Consider the following 12,928-nt stretch of genomic DNA (forward strand, 5'->3'; position numbering starts at 1 on the left):
GCCAAATTTACAACGACCTGAGGACTTCACTTTTAAAAAAGGGGATCTATTCGAGAGCAAGGAGGCACTGATCTTTGCAATCCGAGAATGGTCCATCAAGAATCGGGTCAAATTCAAGCCGGTAAAAACTAATGCAACAAACTACAATGTGAAATGCTTCTTTAACGATAAGAATGAAGTAGAGAACGCAAATGAGCAAGATGAGAGAAATAAAAAATGTCCTTGGTTGCTAAATGCCGCTGTGAGAAAATCATCAAATGGGCAATTTGTAATATGTAGATATTGCGGACTTCACACATGTTGCAACCCGTCGGTGGATGTCGATGATTATTCTGCATCTTCTTCTTATATATGTAAGCTAATTATGCCTGAAGTTAGAGCTGAACTTGATCTGAATGCAGGTCAGATATTTCAGAGGGTATATGACATGCGGGGGATTAAGATATCTAAATATAAGGCATATGATGCAAGGAGGAAAGCGTTGTCTAAAATTTTTGGAGATTGGGAAAAATCATATGAATTACTTCCACAGTATCTTGAAGCTATCAAACGAAATAATCCGGGTACTGAATACGAAATATTATCCGAAGAGATTGCACCGGGTATGGAGAGGTTCACTCGCGTGTTTTGGGCATTTGGTCCTGCTATTAAGGGCTTCACTTTTTGTCGTCCGCTATTGAGCATTGATGGTACACATTTATATGGAAAGTACAAAGGCGTGCTTCTTGTAGCGACCGGTGTAGATGCAAATGGCGGGTTATTTCCTCTAGCATTTGCAGTCGTGGAGGTGGAGGATACGTCTAGTTGGAAGTGGTTTTTTGAACTTATATACAAGTGGATTCCAAGTGTCCGTGCGCCAAGAATAATTACCTTTATTTCGGATAGGATGAAAGGAATTATAAGGGCGTTACATGAGGGTTTTAGTGCACCACATCACCATCGATATTGTTTAAGGCATATAAGAGATAATTTCAAGAAAAAACACGGTGAGATTAATTTGCAAAATCTTTTGTGGCAAGCCGGGTGTGCGACCGACACATTAGTGTATGAACATTGCAGGGAGAAAATCAAGTCTTTGTCATTAGATGCACATAATTGGATTGAAAATAACTTGAAGCCTCAATTCGAGCATCGGTGGGCATTATGTAAGGATGAGGGTGTGCGGTTTTGCATGATGACGACTAATTGCTCCGAGAGCTTTAACGGCGTTCTTAAAGGAGCACGAGCTATGCCAATACAATCTTTGGTTGCGAGAACATTCTATAGACTAAACGCATACTTCAACAAAAGGCGTGGTGATGGCATAGACTGGACAACACGTTACACACCAAAAAATGAGTCCATTTTGCATAGAAGAATTGAGGCAGCAAGATCATGTCAAATTACTGTATTCAACGACAACGAATGGCAGGTACAAGATTGTGACGGTATCTACACCGTTAAACTATTTGATGTTGATTGCACTTGCACATGTAACATACCACAACTCCAAAAAATACCCTGTGCACATGTGCTTGCGGCTTCTTCTAATCAGCCGGGAGGTGCTAGAATTCCCAGAAATCGGTATTGCTCGCCTTGGTATTCAACAGCTCACTATCAAAAGACATATAGTGAGAGTTTTCATCCACCTGATGATAGTCGGTATTGGCCTGAATATAATGGACCACATATAGTTCCACCTCAGTACCGGAGACAAGCAGGTCGACCACGATCTGTGCGAATTAGGGGAACCATGGATCAAGGGCGAGAAGGAGTGGTCAAGCACAAAAAATGTAGTCTTTGCAAACAACCGGGACATACTCGACCTCGTTGTCCATCTAGACACAATAGATAGCAACTAATTGGTAATTTATATCATTTTTTTATTTTTATATACTTTAATAAAGAAACTGAATTACTATATGATTGATTATTAACATGTGTATAATTATATGTGCAGGTTTGTACACCATGGATCCTGGGCCGGTTAGTGATGAGGTCTTATATGACCAGGCTCAGCATCGTTCACATATTATATCCTGTACAGAGGTAATTCAGTTACTTTATAATTGTAATATTTGCATTTACATAATATTGCATTCTTATACTATCATTGTCTATACAGAGAGGTCCGAGTATCGTTATGGTTGATCATAGCCTCAGCCATAGCCGTTGGCGGTTAGAGGATGAGCGTATCATAGCAGCTGTGGGACGGGCCGGCTTCTTGACTTGTTCAAAGCTTCGTTGGATAAAGCTCGATTGGCCCCTACTGATTGCGTTGATGGATAGATGGAGACCTGAGACCAATACTTTCCACTTCCGAATGGGTGAGGCTACCATTACTCTACAAGATGTATCCGTGATACTCGGTCTCCGTATAGATGGTCCGTGCATTACCGGCACTGATAGTGATGTATGGCCTCGAAGATGTGAGGAGTTGTTAGGTGTAGCTCCAGAGACTATGCCTAGAGGAACTATTAAGTTGAAGTGGTTGAGAGAGACCTTCTCAGTACCGTTGCCTGTTGATGCCCCACAAATTTTGGTTGACCAACATGCACGTGCATACATTATGCACATGATTGGTACTATATTATTTCCAGATTCAAGTAAAGATAAAGTGCATGCGAGGTATGTGTATTTATAATATGAATCTGTATTTCATTGAATTAGCTTATTTTAATAAATTGGAATATTGTGAATATGCTAGGTGGTTACCACTCCTCGAGGACTTGGACGTATGTGGTACAAAATCGTGGGGTAGTGCTGTTTTGGCGTATTTATATAGAGAGATGTCAAAAGTGGCACTTATGCAAAACAGTGAGCTTAAAGGGTGTCTAAGCTTATTGCAAGTATGGGCATGGGAGAGACTTCATTTGAAGCCAAGACTATGCACGCATTTACAATTAGATGGACAAATTCCACTGGGATGCAGGTATTGTATTTTTAGTGTAGCGAATATAATTGTAGTTATCATTGTGGTACTAAATGTATGATAAATATTTTTTTGTAGATGGAATGTCGAAAAATGCTATGACGAGACCCCGGCTAGACAATTGGATTTCTACCGGAATGAGCTTGACCGTATGAAGATTTTTCAGGTAATTCTCACCGAAAAACATGCGCTTTTTTTTCTACATACTGAAAACCCAATTCTGATATGCAACTGCAATAAATTATTGTAGATGGAATGGGAGCCCTACACCCAATTTCTACCTCAGCTACCCCCAATATGCACAGAATACCAAGTTGTATGGAGAGCTAGAGTTCCTCTTATATGTTTGGAGATAGTAGAAATGCATGTACCGGACCGCGTGCTTCGACAATATGGTCGTGCACAACATGTTCCGCAGATTGTTGAAAAGATAGAGAGGAAGGCAAAGAAAGGAGGCCAACAAATAAACTGGATGATCGTGCATCAAGCTTTTATACACAGATGGAATGATAGGCATTTTTGTATTGTCAACCAAATTGAACCAACTCCTCGGGAATCAGATTACTACACTTGGTATTGGGGCATAACCCGAAGATGGATACTTCATTCGACCACAATACCGGTTGAGTCGCAAAGAGGATATGTGCCCCGGGGTATAGATGAGAGAGAATTAGTAAGTATTTTCATATTTTGATTTAAGTCCATTTTTATTGGTACTTTATGTGTTGAAAAATTTGCAGGTATCAGCAATAGATGAAGTTCAAACTCTTGCAAATCGTGGTTTGGAATTGGCTCGAGCAGGTACGAAAAAATTAAATCTCAAATTTACATTCTGTAATATCAAATTTAATATGAAATTTTGTTTTTGAACTATCTATCGCAGCAGATAGAAATCCCGAAGCACATGAACATGTATCAATATATCAGGCTATAATGCAGAGGCTTCAACAAGCCTTACACCGAACTCACGAAGATCGTCATGATGGACGGGAGGTAACGCCATTCGTATATACACGACAACAGCGACAAAGTCGAGGACGACGCAGAAATGACGATGAAGCTGGACCTTCCCAACGTGTCGACGATGGAGCTGGACCGTCACAACCACAAACGCAACCAGATCACGAACTCGTCGAAGGGCGGTATGGAGGACGACAAAGACAAAGGAGGAGGAGGAGAGTTCTTGGATGTATGTAAACTATAGGTTATATACATTACAAAACTATTTAGGGATGTGATTTTTGGATTTGTAGTCGATAATATCATGTGATATGTTTGATTTCTAAGTGGGTTTGTGGTGTTATTATGTTGGATTTGTTAGTGGGAGTTTGTGGTGTGATGTGATTTGTTTGATTTGAAATGAGTATGTGGTGAAATCAGTATGTAATTTGTTAGTGGGAGTTTGTGTGGATGTATGCACAGGGACTACATGAAATGCAGTGGTGAAATGAGTATGTGACTTGTTAGAGGAAGTTTGTGTTGATATATGCACAGGAACTACTTGAAATGTAGAGAAAATTGCACAAAAATGTGCACAGCGAGTGCACGGGACTGATAATACAATTTGTTTATGTAATTACTATAAGTATTTACAATTTTTTTATGTATAATATATGTATATGTGTGTGTGTGTGTATATACATATAGATATATTGAATGACATAAATATTTTGGGTTACTTAGTCTAGTGGTAAAATTTAGGCGTTTGGAGAGGAGGTTAGTAGATCAAATCCTAGCCACAACATATATATTTAGAAGTTTATATAAATAACTTTGGGCTACTTAGTCTAGTGATAAAATTTAGGAGTTTGGAGAGTAGGTTAGTGGTTCAAATCCTAGCCACAACATATATATTTAGAGGTCTTTGATTTGGCCTTTAAATTCTACAATTATTTTTAATTTTGTTTGTTTCTACAAATTTTATAATTATTTTAATTTCTATAATTTTTTATATTTATAAATTACATAATTACAATTGATTAATAATATAAATTTTTTATCAAAATTGTGTTTATTTTTTGAATTGTATTCTTTAAAATTTAAAAAAATTAAAAAATTTTAAATAATAAAGAAACTGGGCCAGCCCGGAGCCTGGCCCGGTTGGGCCCGAGCCCGGGCCTGGGCCTGGCCCGGGGCAACCGGGCCCGGGTCCGGGCTCCGGTTTTACCCAGCCCGAGCCCGGTTTTTCGGGCCGGACCGAGCTGGCCCAGATGGACAGCCCTAGACTAAAGCTTCATAATCAACATCTTCAAGTGACAAAGTCTCCTAATAAATCCTTCACAATATCTTTATCATATTTTAATCCTCCAAAATCATTTGGATTGCCAAAAGATAACCTCACCTGTTGATAAAAGTAATGTTAGTGTTATGATAATTTGAGGGGAATCCAATTAGTAATTGCACCATACTATAAACTATAATGCAATTCTAAAATATAATAAAAATTTCAACTTTGAAAAGTAAGACAAATTTTCAAAACCGACCTGTTTTGAATCTTAATCTAAAAAAAAACCTGTTTCAAACTTAATTTTAAAAACCGACCTAGTTGGTTGAAACTGGGTCGATTTTTTGAAAAAAAAGTTCCCAAACTTCACGGGAGTTGAAGTCCCGTGAAGTTTTTTACATAACAAAATTTCACGGGACTTCAACTCTCATGAAATTTGAGAACTTTTTTTTTTCAAAACCCGACCCAGTTTTAGCCCAACTGGGTCGGTTTTTGAAATTAAGTTTAAAACATGTCGGTTTTTGGGATTTCTTTGGTAAAGAAGTTTGTTTTGAAAATTTGTCGTTGAAAAGTATGTATTATACCTATCAAATCAAAGTTACTCAATCCCTAAAAAACATGGTATGAGCTGAGAAGATAAATCGACCCTCTTTTCATTCTTTTGCAAGTACAAAATTAAACATAAATAAAACGTAAGCACATAATTGTTGTCATAAGTAGACTCAAAATATTACTGAAATGACAATAATCATACTACATCTAAATTTGTACCTGAGTTTTAGTGCAAGTATTTCTATAATGACCATACTCAAAGCAGTTTTGACATTGACGCTTTCGTTTATCTTTCGTTAGTCGTGCTATCTCAAAAACATCTAGAGTTCTTTTATCTTTTGTCAGTCTTCCTCCACGACCTTTGGTCTTTGCTTGTTCAATCGGATCATGCATAGTAATTCGTGATGAATCCTCTATAGTGCATGACTTAGCTGTCTCATTGTGACTTGGATCTACACATTCTTTTATTTCTTTTGATTTTCTTCTCTTGATTTGCTTCAGAAAGTCGGTCACTATCTCATTAAACTCCTTATGAATTTCTTTCGAGGCTCTTGCTTCTTCCCATATTTTGTCAGTTTTTACTTTGAGTTCCCATGAATCCAAAATAGAGACTTGGTCTTTGTTATTTCTCGCAATTCCATGTCCACTCATCTTAAATTAGTTATGGTACCTTGTATTTATTATCCATCTCTTCAATATATAACAATCATGAATAAGACCCATTTGCCTTTTTACTACCATAATGCGTAGTATATGTTTACATAGTATCCCAACAGTCTCAAACTTTGCACAAGTACATGTAGCTTCCTCTTTAGATGCATCAAATATAACTTTGTTCCATTTTTTTTTGTTTCATCCCTGATTAACCGAACCTCATATGTCACAATATTCAAATCCACATCTTTCGCCAACTTGCGATGCTCACAACTGTCCTTATCTCTAAACTCTTTTTGAAATAAATCAAATATATTTCTAGTATAACACTTTGCACATTGTTTCTCAACAGGGTGTGTTGAAATCATCACAGGAGTTGTATTCAATGTTCTGAAATCTTCATATTCAGTTCTGCAACACAACGATCTGATAATGCCTCATTGTATTGCTCAATAAAGTCACTGATTGAGGTGTGTGAATTTACATAGCCATCAAAATATGAAATCATACTTTCACTTCTTTGTGTTGTTGTCATACCTGCAAAGAATGTAGCTTCAAGAAAGATAGGAGCCCAGTGACTCTTTTTTCTACATAATCGATAACCAGCTCTTATCAACCAAGTTATATATTTCCTTCATATTGTTCCATTGCTCCTCAAGCATCTCTAAAGTCAAGTGGGGGGGCCACCCACGTGAACGAGCATGAGCACGAGCCAGCCACGTTCCTGACTTTGTTTCGTTCCCGACTTTGTTTCAGAGGCCCACCCGATATGAAAGTTATAAATAACAATGCAATGAGGCTTTTCTAGGGCGTGCAAGTGCGAAGGAGGTGAGCATGGATTGGCGGCTGCAGGTTTGCAAACGAGTTTTGCGGCTGCGGGAAAATTCGCAGCAGGAGAAAAACTGACGGCGGCTGCAAAAGAAAAGCAGATATTTCTTTTTAGGGTTTTGTGCATCCCTTTGAGAGAGCTTTGTGAGGGATTTGAGAGTGTTGTGTGAGGGTTTTATTTGTGAGATTCTTGTGTAAACCCTAGTTGTATTCTCTCCCTCTAATAGTAGATCTCCCCCCTTCTTGCCCCGTGGACGTAGGCAATTTGTCGAACCACGTAAAAATTGGTTGTACTGCTATTTGTGTAATTTGTAATAGCTTTTAGGTTCCCTCGACGCTCAGTCCTAGAGCTGACGAGAGGAAGAGCTAATATCTCACTTTGATGAGATATTAGGCTTCAGATTCTTGTTCCCTTTGAGAAACAAAAATTCTTATTGCGACCTGACTCTTGTTGTGCTGCCGAAGTGCTGCCGAAATTTCCGCTGCGCGCAACAAGTGGTATCAGAGCCCAGATTTGGGTTTTGGAGTTTGGTGGAGGAAGATTTTTTGTGTGAAGCTTGGTTCTTGGAGTTCTCGGCTTCGGTGGAGATAGCATTAGGAGTTGCCGTTGGAGATTTCGCTTTCCTCGTGTGGATAGGAGATCTATTTGGAATCCGATCTAGGGTTCAGTTGGGTGGTTCCTAATTCTATCAAATTTGTTCTTTCTCTACAATTTGGAGTTAGTTCGCAATGGGAGAAGAAGGTGAAAGCAGCAAATCGATGGCGAGTACAGTACAAGTTGGTTTTCAGAACACTAAGATTAGTGTGGTGAAATATGACGGCAAAATCAACTTTGGTTTGTGGATGAGCGACGTACAGGATGCGCTCAATGCTCAAAATTTAGAAGAGACCATCATGGTCCACGAGAGACCACCTAAATATGATGAGACGGTATGAGAGAAAATAAATAGGAACGCTTGTGGGGTGATCAGGTCCTGTTTGGAACAGGAGCTGAAATATGATGTGATTGGGGTGACGTCTGCAATGAAGATGTGGGAAATTCTCAACAATAAGTACGCGCTAGTACTTCAGAAGAGGCCTTGTCGACGAGAGGTAGAAGCCCATATCCGAAAGGTGGTAATAGAAGAAGGCCAAAGTCAAAAAGCCGCCACCAATTAGCAAAGAACCAATGTGCATTCTGCAAGGAGCAGTGACATTAGAAGAGAGACTGCCCGAAGCTCAAGGAGAAAGAGAATGGCAAGAAAAAGGGCCCGAAGGCCAACCCGATGAGGAGTATGATACCTTCGTGCTCACTTTGTTGAACAGGAGATCTTCTATCAGCTATAGTGAAGTGACTAATGCTTTGACCAATTATGATTTGAGGAGGAAGGATAAGGAGACTTTCCGCGCTAGTACTTCAGAAGAGGCCTTGTCGACGAGAGGTAGAAGCCCATATCCGAAAGGTGGTAACAGAGGGAGGTCAAAGTCTAGAGGCCGCCACCAATTAACAAAGAACCAATGTGCATTCTGCAAGGAGCAGGGACATTGGAAGAGAGACTGCCCGAAGCTCAAAGAGAAGGAGAATAGCAAGAAAAAGGGCCCGAAGGCCAATGAGGTGAACATTGCGAAAGGCGATGATTCCGATGATTCGTGCTTTTCTCTACTGATTACTCCGGAGGTGAACCATGTGGATGCATCAGATTGGATGCTTGATTCCGGCGCTACCTTTCATGTGACCCCTAGGCGAGACTGGTTTGCATCTTTTGAGAAAGTCGACGGGGGCGTTGTTGTCATGGGAAATGATCAATCCTGTGGCGTTTGTGGGATAGGTACCGTACGGATTAGGATGCACGATGGAGTAGTCCGTGAGTTGAAGGAGGTGAGATTTGTTCCTCAACTGAAGAAAAATCTTATCTCAGTTGGAGCTTTGGAGGCGAAGGGATTCAAGGTGACTTTCGAAAACGCTGTAGCGAAGGTTACTAAGGGATCATTGGTGGTGATGAGGGGAGTCCGCAATCGGAATTTGTATTATCTGAAGGGAAGCACCGAGATTGGCCAGGTTGCTTCGGCTATTTCAGAAGCGGACATGAGCAGACTTTGGCACTATAGATTGGGGCACACAGGTGAAAAGTCACTGCAGGCATTGTGCAAGCAGGGGCTATTGAAGGGAGCCAAGAGTGGGAAGATTGAGTTCTGTGAGCACTGTGTTCTTGGCAAGAAGACGAAGGTGAAGTTCGGGACTGCCATTCATCAGACGAGGGGCATCCTGGACTACGTGCACACAGACGTTTGGGGTCCCACCAAGACTGCATCACTTGGTGGTAGACATTGGTTCGTCACTTTTGTAGATGACTATTCTAGGCGTTGTTGGGTGTACACCATGACGAAGAAGAGTGAAGTCCTAGATTTGTTTGTGGAGTGGAAGAAGAGATTGGAACTGCAGACTGGGAGAAAGATCAAGACGTTGCGATCCGACAACGGTGGTGAGTATACTTCTGACCCCTTTCAGCAGCTATGTCGAGACGAGGGCATAGAGAGACACTTCACAGTTAGTCATACACCGCAGCAAAATGGGGTGGCAGAGAGGTTGAATCGGTCTTTACTGGAGAAGATCCGATGCTTATTGTCGTAGAGTGGTTTGGAGAAGATCTTTTGGGCTGAGGCACTTACATATGCGAGCCACCTTATTAATAGGCTGCCTTCATCTGCAATTGAGGGGAAAACCCCTATGGAGATGTGGTCGGGAAAGTCAGCACATAACTATGACCAGCTCAAGGTATTTGGGTGCCCTGCATATTATCATGTTAGGACTGATAAATTAGAACCTCGAGCTAGGAAGGCTATATTTGTAGGATTCAAGCGTGGTGTCAAGGGATACAAGCTTTGGGATCCAGTTGACAAGAAGATTGTGCTGAGTAGGGACGTCACTTGATGAAGCTTCTATCTTGAAGCTTTCCAGCTCTCATCAGGTGGAGAGCAACCTGACGAAGGAGATATCGCAGGTGGTGGAGATCGATGCAGCTCCACATTGTCCAGATGGTACAGTATTCATGCAGGTACCGACTGAGGTGACGCCAGGCGAGCACGATGGTGACACAGAGGATACGAGTACAAATGTGCTGGATCAGGAACCGACGGCTCAGGTTCAGGATTCTATTGCGGTTCGGAGACAGAGGAGAAACATACAGATGCCAGCACGGTATGCCGACACAGTTGCGTATGCACTTCCGGTGAAGAGTATCGATGAGTTAGTGCCTACTACATTCAGAGAGGCCGAGCAGAGTTCGGAGGCTGATTCGTGGCAGGTGGCTATGCAGGAGGAGATGGAATCTCTTCATAAGAACGATACATGGGAGCTTGTTGAGCTTCCAAAGGGGCGGAAGGAAATTGGTTGTAAGTAGATATACACGAAGAAGGAGGGCATTGAGGGCACTCCATTGAGGTTCAAAGCTAGGTTGGTTGCGAAGGGCTATGCACAGGAGGAAGGTATTGACTATAATGAGGTTTTCTCTCCGGTGGTGAAGCACTCTTCGATTCGGATTCTGCTAGCTTTGGTGGCACAATATGGTTTGGAGTTAGATCAGTTGGATGTGAAGACGGTATTTCTTCATGGTGATCTTGATGAAGAAATATATATGACTCAGCCATTGGGATTCTGAGCTGCAGGGAAAGATAAGTTGGTTTGCAGGTTGAAGAAATCGCTATACGGTTTGAAGCAGTCTCCTCGACAGTGGTATAGGCGATTTGATGGTTTTATGATTGGTCATTCGTACACTCGGAGCCAGTTTGATCCTTGCGTATATTTTCGTAAGTTAAAAGGAGGTGCGTACATCTAGTTGTTGCTCTATGTCGATGACATGTTAGTTGCCTCTACTTCCAGGTCGGCTATAGATGAGTTGAAAGTTCAACTATCAAATGAGTTTGAGATGAAAGACTTGGGTGAGGCGAAGCGCATTCTAGGGATAGAGATCGGCAGAGACAAGAAGAAGGGCAGAATTTGTTTGATACAGTGATTCCATGTTAGCATGGATACGAAGCCAGTTGGTGTACCTTTGGGAGCCCATTTGAAGCTTTCAGCTGGTCTTTCACCGAAGTCAGTTGAAGATCGTGAGTTAATGTCGAATACTTCATATGCGAGCGCGGTTGGGAGCTTGATGTACGCAATGGTATGTACGAGACCAGATTTGTCACAGGCAGTAAGAATGGTATCGAGATACATGCACGATCCAGGAGTGGGTCATTGGGATGCTGTGAAATGGATTTTGAGGTACATTCGAGGTACACTCAATGTTAGTTTAGTTTATGAGCGGGACACTATAGGTGGGCAGTTATGTATTGGTTATGTTGATTCGGATTATGCCAGGGATTTGGATAAGCGCCGGTCTACTACGGGATATGTGTTTACTTTGACCCGTGCGCCGGTATGTTAGAGATGCACCTTACAGTCGACGGTGGCTTTGTCTACGACGGAGGCAGAGTATATGACAGTTACGAAGGCTGTGAAGGAGGCTATTTGGCTTCGAGGACTCTTGGAGGAACTTGGTATATCACAGAGGTCCGTCACTATTCTTTGTGATAGCATGAGTGCTATCTATTTGGCGAAGAATCAGGTTTTTCATGCGCGGACGAAGCACATTGACGTTCGTTATCACTTCGTTCGGGATGTTCTTGAAGATGGCGATGTGGAAATTGTGAAAGTCCACACGAAGGATAATCCGACAGATATGCTCACTAAGATGGTTCCGAGCAACAAGTTTGATCATTGTCGAAACTTGTTGCATATTCGTGATTGTTGAGGCCGTTGGTGGCCATTTGATGAACTACGTTCGGCTTGATTCTTTGGGTAAGAGGATACGTAGGCAGTCTTTCAGATACAGCCGGTTTGGATTAGTTGATTTTGATGGGGGTGAGATTGTTTGGACTTTCGTTCGGGTTCTCGACTTGTTATGGATTGAGTTCGTACTGGACAAAACAAGTTGGGATATTTGGTTGCTTTGGTGTCGGCTCAGTTTTGGGAAAACTTCACCGAGGTGGATAATTGTGAAAAGTCAAGTGGGGGGCGAGCATGAGCACGAGCCAGCCACGTTCCTGACTTTGTTTCGTTCCCGACTTTGTTTCAGAGGCCCACCCGATATGAAAGTTATAAATAACAATGCAATGAGGCTTTTCTAGGGTGTGCAAGTGCGAAGGAGGTGAGCACGGATTGGCGGCTGCAGGTTTGCAAACGAGTTTTGCGGCTGCGGGAAAATTCGCAGCAGGAGAAAAACTGACGGCGGCTGCAAAAGAAAAGCAGATATTTCTTTTTAGGGTTTTGTGCATCCCTTTGAGAGAGCTTTGTGAGGGATTTGAGAGTGTTGTGTGAGGGTTTTATTTGTGAGATTCTTGTGTAAACCCTAGTTGTATTCTCTCCCTCTAATAGTAGATCCCCCCTTCTTGCCCCGTGGACGTAGGCAATTTGCCGAACCACGTAAAAATTGGTTGTACTGCTATTTGTGTGATTTGTAATAGCTTTTAGGTTCCCTCGACGCGCAGTCCTAGAGCTGACGAGAGGAAGAGCTAATATCTCACTTTGATGAGATATTAGGCTTCAGATTCTTGTTCCCTTTGAGAAACAAGAATTCTTATTGCGATCTGACTCTCTTGTTGTGCTGTCGAAGTGCTGCCGAAATTTTCGCTGCGCGCAACATACTCTTCTTCCATGTGCTATAATCCTCCCGTATATTTTCATGATCCCGACTCAACATTTGGATATGCACTACTTCATGCTTATGAAGATGCCA

General features: G+C 41.6%; 2 protein-coding genes across 2 annotated transcripts; both read left to right on the forward strand.

Annotated features, from left to right (window-relative positions):
- LOC109827122 lies at window positions 408-2,028 on the forward strand. Its single transcript, XM_020394086.1, has 2 exons — window positions 408-1,901; window positions 1,996-2,028. The coding sequence occupies exon 1, from the start codon at window positions 428-430 to the stop codon at window positions 1,832-1,834; it is 1,407 nt and encodes a 468-aa protein (XP_020249675.1). The 5' UTR covers window positions 408-427; the 3' UTR covers window positions 1,835-1,901; window positions 1,996-2,028.
- Window positions 1,734-6,797, forward strand: LOC109836914 (serine/threonine-protein phosphatase 7 long form homolog). Its single transcript, XM_020404960.1, has 9 exons — window positions 1,734-1,844; window positions 1,940-2,028; window positions 2,105-2,607; window positions 2,687-2,911; window positions 2,990-3,077; window positions 3,162-3,584; window positions 3,652-3,712; window positions 3,795-4,100; window positions 6,694-6,797. The coding sequence occupies exons 2-9, from the start codon at window positions 1,951-1,953 to the stop codon at window positions 6,795-6,797; spliced, it is 1,788 nt and encodes a 595-aa protein (XP_020260549.1). The 5' UTR covers window positions 1,734-1,844; window positions 1,940-1,950.

The sequence above is a fragment of the Asparagus officinalis genome, chromosome 1 (assembly GCF_001876935.1).
Source record: "Asparagus officinalis chromosome 1, Aspof.V1, whole genome shotgun sequence".
NCBI lineage: Eukaryota > Viridiplantae > Streptophyta > Magnoliopsida > Asparagales > Asparagaceae > Asparagus > Asparagus officinalis.